General features: G+C 36.4%; 1 protein-coding gene across 1 annotated transcript in view; it reads right to left on the reverse strand.

The window, feature by feature from the left end:
- Nucleotides 1-7,877, reverse strand: part of LOC106951750 (elongation of very long chain fatty acids protein 6-like) — a 13,115-nt gene continuing 5,238 nt past the window's right edge. The window contains exons 2-4 of the mRNA XM_015039440.1: nucleotides 5,521-5,652; nucleotides 5,053-5,204; nucleotides 1-2,851 (exon numbers count right to left, since the gene is read on the reverse strand). Coding sequence (XP_014894926.1) covers nucleotides 2,421-2,851; nucleotides 5,053-5,204; nucleotides 5,521-5,652 — 715 coding nt within the window. The 3' untranslated portion in view covers nucleotides 1-2,420. The remainder of the gene's footprint in view (nucleotides 2,852-5,052; nucleotides 5,205-5,520; nucleotides 5,653-7,877) is intronic.

Here is a 7,877-nt window from a genome sequence, read left to right on the forward strand (position 1 = left end):
TTTTTTATAAAATGGAACGAGAACTTGCAAAACCTGCAAAACTGAACCTTTGATTTTTGGAGTTTACACCAGGGACAACAAGGCAGCAAAATTTACTGTGAACAAGACTCACATTCAAGTTTGTTTTACTTTTTTTTTTTTTTTCTTAAAAATGTGCTTAATGGTAAAAATAATCCTTGTTTTCCTCACAGACTAAACTTAAGAAATCCCTTGGTGCTGAATTTTCAAGGCAAAACGTGAAACACCGGTTAAGGTTTTGGTTTTACAGACAAAGCATAAAAGGCCGTTCAGTGCCAGCCGTAGAGAAACGTGATCGCCCTACTACAGCCTGTCAGTACTTTTGAGATGCGTATGTTTTTATTATGACTGCTTACTGTTATCCAGTCATTCTCTTTTAGTGCCTATCACGCAGAAATTAAAAGAGTTTGAAAGGAAGAGTCCAATGGTCTTACTAGCATTTGTGATCTCATTTCTTCATGTTAATGTTGTGCTAAATTCAGAGTTCTCACTCAAAGTTTCGTCTAACAACACATTTCCAGAAATTCCTAAACTCAACTTTTAACACGCCTCATTCCTTTGCAACCATGTTAAGGTAAGAAGACGAATGTAAAATCTATAAACTTTAACTATCAACATTCAACACTAAATAATAATAAAAAATATTTGCACCCGTCATCAATATGAAAACAGTTTTGCTTAGGAACACTTTCCAATGTGAAGGTATGAAAGAATGCACTTCTTGTAATGTATCATAGCTGTACTTGACAAAAAAATATGAAAATGTCTTCACTTCATCATACAAGCTCACACCGTACTTGCGCTATGGGTGTGTTCTAAAATCAAAAGCATCGGCCCGGTTTCTATTCGTTCGCCAGACATTCTTCCTGAATTGTCAAAGTGAAAACTCAACGGCCAAAAAGATTTGTGGGAGGAAACACTCTAAGGAGAGTGCTGAAAGAAGTGTTGACAATGCTAAAATCACTGAGCCCTTTGAATTTGACCAGGCGTTGCACCATATTTTAGAATCTAAGCACTTATTTTATGTTCAACTGAAGTTCATTTGCTAAAATGTTCCTAGTGTCTCAAATTATTTCTAGGGTTTATTTTTTTAACCGGCTATTTTCTCTAACCAGAGAAGAGAGGTTGCATTTCAACACTTTTTGATGAAAGTATGGGCTTTCAGTAAATAGGAAAAACATTTGGACAATCTTTACACATAAGTGTGTTTCAGTTCCAATTTTGTCTGTAAATTATCACAATAAAATTAGAAACAAGCAAAAAAAAATTTTTTTTTACTTAAATTATTTTGATACATTTAAATTTGCAAGTATGAACTCGTTTTCTTCTTTAAATGGAAAAAAAAAATACTGCACGCATTTAATGTGGATAAGCAGCAGTTTTGCATAAGCAGGATTTCCTTCCTGACAAAAATAACTGTGATACTTTTTGCTACGAGTGAGAAACTCTGGCTGCGGATGTGCTGCTGTTTTTATTAAACACAATTTCCTGTCAATCAATAAGTCTGCATCCTTTTAAAACTAATCTTCTGCTTTATCCGTTATGTGTTAGATATCAGTTTAGACGGTTCCTAAAATCTTACCAGCGATACCAATCATATTGATAACAGGGGCAGCAGAAGGAAAATATTGTGAAAAATATCGATGCTGGTGTAAATATTTTACTTCACTAAAGTGGGAAACCATTAATTCTTTGGGTCGTGAATACAGAAATGTAAACAAGAAACACTCATAACTTGTGTTTATCAGAATCTTATTATTAAAACATATCCGAGGAACTGTGCTTCAAACATAAACAAGCAGAAATTTGGACGGTGGCGAAATAGTTGGAACTGGATGGAATGGATAAAGTATCTCTTATCATTCATGGATTAAACTAATTAGAAACAATAATAAATAAATTTGTACTAAAGTTGCAGATCCAAGCCTTTTCAATCACAAGCTACACTACGGCTCTCAACTAACAAGCTTGAATAAATAAAAAAATAGAACATTTCCTTAAAGAACATAAAATTTGTAAGTGCGTTTGCTCCCTATCTCACAGTTTTTCTTTTTTTTTTTGTTTTTAGTTACATTAAGGCCATTTTTATTACAGCATATGACCACAAACATTTGCTGAACACATTTCACAAATATTTGGCCATTACATGTTCACAGCAGATGTTGGTGGAGAGTCACCAAGGCAAAGTTTTGAATTGAGCCCTAACACAATGCTTGTTTATCGTCTTCCTTAATCATTCCTCATACTTTACTTCCAAACACTTGTGAGTTTATATCAGAATGACCTGTGCGTTTCTCCTGCTCCTAACTGTGTACTGTCACTAATGTATCGCTACTTTAAGAGGCAGAGGCTGATGAAAGTGAGAAAAACAGTAAACGGTGAGTAAACTAACTTCTAAGACGTTACTCTGCCTTGGATCCTTTGTCTCTGGATGGATCCTTAAGGTAGGTGTTGTAAAAGAAGGAAGCAAACAGCACCAGATAGCTGAGATATATGACTGTGCCCCACATGATGTTCTCCATGTTGGAGGGACAGTGGACTTCATGCATCCACATGTACACTAAGCCTAGCACAGCCAGGCCCATTACCATCTGCAGGATCTGGGCCGTAGTGATGATCATGGCGAGTGGCCGGGGCACCCGCAGTCCAGCTGCCCGGGCCGCATAGTACGTGTACATGATGGAGTGAACCATGTAGTTCATGGTCATGAACCAGCCGCCGCCCGCCACCAGGTCCTTGTAGGAGAACCAGGAGTAAACCAGCACGGTGATGTGGTGGTACCAGTGCAGGAAGATGAGGCGCTGCTTTCGCAGGATGATGAACGCTGTGTCTCCTGGGTGAGTCGGGAAAGAGAATTTAATCTGTATTTTAAAAGTCATTAAGATATTATTTACCATTTCTTTCACAATTTAGATCTTTTTTCTATTTATGAAAGCCTAATGGACACATTTATAAATTTAATTCTATAAAAATGGCAATTTTATTAAAGTGTCTCAAAGGATTTACTGTTATGTCTTCTTTGCAAAGTGCTTTTCTCTTTTTTTTTTTAAATGTTTTTACTGTATATTTTATTCTTATTTATATGCTTTATAAAATCAAAATGTAAACAAACATAATTTGATGCATTTCCATTTTGTATGTTTCCTTACTCACAAGATTATTTCCATAGCTGCACAATGGAAAGTGAAATTTGTCCACCCTGTGCTAGTTTTAAGAGCTATTAGCGCTGTTAGCAAGCAAAGTGAGCATCAACATATGCAAAGACATCAAAAAGCAAAAATTACTTTTTAAATATCCTTGTCAGTTCAGTGAAATTACTGTTTTCACTTGGTCATTAAACAGGTAATTTAATGGGTGCTCACACCTTCTTATCAGAGTCTACAACTATATGGTAGCCATTTAGCACCACTACTATTCTTGTTCCTACTGACTAGCTTAATTTACAGAAGAAAATAGGTCTTAGTTCACCGACTCTCTGAATTTAAAAAAACATATTTGCTGCAAACAGAACCATGTACTCCATTAGCTAGTCGTTAGCAACTTCTAAAAATAAGTCTAGAATAATTGTCACTGTATAAAAGTCATATTCCAGAGATTACCTGTGCCATTAGCTGTGCAACTGGACTGGATGTTAACATCAATAGTACTGCTGATGCTAATGGCTAGCTGAATTTACAGAAGGAACTATGGCTTTCACGTAGTAAACTGTGGAGAATTTAATGCATATAACTGTGCTTTGTGCAGATCAGTTTCAGGATGACAAGCTAATTCATTCACAAAAAGGTCCTTTTTAACTCTACCCTAATGTTAGATCACATAGAAGTATTAGCACTCAGAGCTGTCTTAACATTTGCAAAGAATTGTTGAATGATAGTTGACAGATGTAGTGCTCTTACTGTAACACTTATAAAACATATATTATTTTGGGCTTATTTAGCTTACTAAGTGAAAAAATATGCTAACTGCTGTTAGATGGTGCTAAAAGCTTACAAGAAGCAAGAAGAAGCTACTTCTAGCTTCTTGTAAGCTAGAAGTAGCTAGCTTACAAAGGGAGCGAGAGTGTCAACCAAATTTATGTTATTTTTTTAATGACAAAAAAATCTATACAACAAAATTAATGGATTTTTATCACATCATGTGCATTTTTTACTGTAAATGCACATGATGTGTTAACAGTAGGTACAGTGCACGGTTAGTACAAATGGAGACATTTTTATCTGGTCTGTACATAAAAAAAAATGTTTCAAGCCAATCATTTTCTGACCAAAAAAAAACTTGTCAGATTCAAAATAAATCTATTACTGCAACACGATGGTAAGGGACATATTTTAAAATTAATTCTAAGTGACTAGTTTGCAAAAAGGAAATTGGGTTAAGTCACCTCTAAAACTGAAGTATTTCAAGTAATTCCTCTGTGATGTATTGTTTATTTTTCATAATCTATTCATGTAACTCTATTTTAAAACTGATAAAATGTAAAAAAATAAAAAAAACAAAACAAAACAAAAAAAAACATAAATCAGACCTTCATAATTTAAACTGAACATCTCAGCCATGGCTTTCCAATCCCATTCCCTTTAAAAAAAGAAACATCCTCCAGTTCCAAGCAGTGGGAAAGCGACTACGTCCTTCCTGCTTGCAGCTGAGGAAACATTCTTCATTTCACTCCTGCACTAAAACAACTTTCTCACTGCCAGAGCATCTAGCTCTTTTTCTGTAGATCAATCGGCACCATCTGACCCACAGATTCTCTTTGGAGATGTCCAGAGCCAGGCCATTACGAGCATTATGAATTTCTCAATTTGATGACAGCAAAGGTTTATTCTATTCTACTGCGTTGTGATATGCGCTACTCTACTGCCCTCTGAACTCCTGAATAAATGTTGATATTTTCATTTTGGAACTGGTTCATACCATTATGTTGCACAACCTCAAATTGACTGACTGGTACAATGCAGGGCATTAAAAATATAAAAACAAGAATATAATCCAGCTTCAAACAAAACATTTGAAAATAAACAGAGGGAATCTTACCGAGCTCAGGGGCCTTGCTAATAGCAAAGGCGTAGGACCAGAACTTGGTGATTGGTGCGTTGTAGAAACTATTGTCACACACGGACTGTTTGAAGCCGCTCTTCGTGATAATGTGCAGCATGTATTTTCCAGTCCTGACCGCTCCGATAATACTGAATTGTGAAGAAAGAATTTGTAAAAGAAAGGACATTTTAATATTTTAATGAATACATAAACTCTGATAAAACCATAAAACTTAAAATTACTGTGAAGAAAACCGCACCACTCTGCAGTTTTCTTCACAGGTGTAAGAAACAATCAACTTAAGCATCGTAAATGTTTTGTTTGATGAAAATGCTTCGTAAAGAAACAATCAGTCATCTCAGAGTTGCAGGAAAATAGAGAGGCTTGGTTGTTTAACTGTTTTATGGCAGCAAATGTGTTGACGTGTAAAAGCTTTTAGCTCACCGCAGAGCAAGTTGGACTCACCTGAAAATGGCGAGGCTCAGCGACCACAAAGCCAAAGGTCGGCGCAGGTTTAGCTTCGGCCTTTCCCTCATGAAGTGTCGGCCTCCGAACACGAGCGCAGCGTACAGGCCACAAAATATGAATGACTTGCTCCTGCAGAGAGGAACAGGCGGTAAGCACCCAAGCCTCTGCAAAACTCCAAACAACACAACACACTCAACACGCTAAAACACACAGGGATGCTACGATTGTTTAGAATGTGAGTGAAATGATTTTAGTTTTTTTTTTTTTTTTATTGGCTGCTACCAACCAGAGTCTGATATTTTTCACCCCGTTCAGTAAATGGGCCTCAGCAAAAGAGCTAAACAGCCCCTTTAGGGGAAAAATTATTATTATTTTTTTTTTTTACAAATAAAAATCTGAAAAAATGGTGGCTTTTCACAATTTTATGCATTTACACCCTTAATTTAAAACACCTAAATACGAACCGGTGCACCTATTTGCCTAAGAATGTACCAATTAATTAGAGTTAACTCGTACAATTAACTCTAATTTATTTTTTTGCAGTAAATAAAGACCGCAAATTAATTTCAGTCTTTATTTACTTTCAGTGAAGACCTCAGAGGTTTGTTAGAGAACGCAGTGAGCAAACGGCCTCAGGAAGAACAAGGTGCTCAGCAGACAAGGCAGAGATAAAGTTGTGGAGAAAATTAAAGCAGAGTTAGGTGAAAGTGATTTCATCCTAAACTAACAAGCCGGTCAAGGAGAGCCTTTAAGAAGTAGTCAAGAAGCCCGACTCTGAAGGAGCTGCAGAGATTTACAGCACTGGTGGAAAATCTGCCCATTACACAACTAGTACACCCCCCACATTACAAATTTAATCTTAAAATCTCTGAATATATTGGAACTGAATGTACAAAGTTGGCAAAAATAGATCTGTAAGAGCACGTTCCAGTAGGACAATGACCTTAAGCAAACAGCCAGAGCAATGGCGTAGCCACGTGTTAGACTGGCCTAGCCAAAGTCCAGACATAAAACCAATGTACAATGCTTTGAATTACTTCAAATTAATCAATGTCCACAGACTCTCTTCAACAGTCTGACTAAATTTAAGGTATTTTGCAAGGAAAAATTGGAAAGATAAGATATACCCCAAAAGACTTTCAGTATGTATTGTGTTGGTCCATCACATACGATCTCCATAAAATACATTTAGATTTGTTCAGAATGTGGCCATAGGGGTAGCAGTGTGCCTTGAAGAGGGTAAACAAGAACAATGAATCCAGGAAATCAAACATTTACCTCACCCACGGTTCAATAATCACATGTATGAAGTAAGTTTTAACGATCAGTGTATTTTTAACCTGGACCGAGATCCAAAGGGCCTCAGAGAATCGAGAGTCAGATGAAGTCATATTTGCTTTATAGTTCTGCTTTTTTGGTTTACACCCGCCAACTGTTATGCAAGAGGAATTTGACACATTTACTGTCAAGTGATGCCAAATAATCAGAAAGCGATTGATTAATGTAGTTTTTTTAGCACTCTAAATAATTTTTCCATTTTTTTTGTAACAAGATATAGATTTTATTATCTACCAGGTGGCCCAACAAAAATCATTAGAAAATTGAAGGAAAATTCACTTATTCTAATCTCATGTTGTTGATCACATACATCCATAACATGGTATGTTTCCAGGTGGGCCATACTCTTTGCATTTTCTGCAACTTTCAGAGGCAGTTGGGTTTCACAGGACTGTTCGCAGACTAAAAACAGGTGTGAATACAGAAGTATGTCACTTTTCAGATTTGCATTTGTAAAAAGCTTTGGAAACCATGCATCATTCTCTTCCTACTTCACAATTATATATATATATATATATATATATATATATATATATAGTTTGCCTCGGTTTGCCACTTTAAATCCCAATGAGATACGTTGACGTTTGTGGTTTTAATCTACCATCTTCTGGATTATTATCTACCTCAAAAATGCGGCCAAACCTGTGAGACTGACAGGCTCCTCTGTGGGTTCACCCCCACTTCTCAAATCACTTTTGCAAGGAATGCTCCTCATTCCTCTGGGGAGTGAGGAGCAGGGTTGTCACAATCATTTAGAGCTAGAAAAATGAATTAATCACAGATATTCATTTGCGTCAAAATCCGTAAACTGACCCAATCTCGTTTTCCCAAATAGACTTCGCAGCAGAGCTCCAACAACAGATACTCTTAACCCATACCCTCCTTGCAGTCACTCACCCGATTACAAACATGAGCTCTACGTGGAGGATACATTCCAGAAAAAAAAAAAAAAAAAAAAAAAAAAAAAAAAAAAAAGGGCTGTTTTTTTTTGTGTGGGGGAAAAAGAAATTTGTTGG

The sequence above is a fragment of the Poecilia latipinna genome, unplaced genomic scaffold, assembly GCF_001443285.1.
Source record: "Poecilia latipinna isolate Pla-1442-1.1 unplaced genomic scaffold, P_latipinna-1.0 Scaffold472, whole genome shotgun sequence".
Classification (NCBI taxonomy): Eukaryota; Metazoa; Chordata; class Actinopteri; order Cyprinodontiformes; family Poeciliidae; genus Poecilia; species Poecilia latipinna.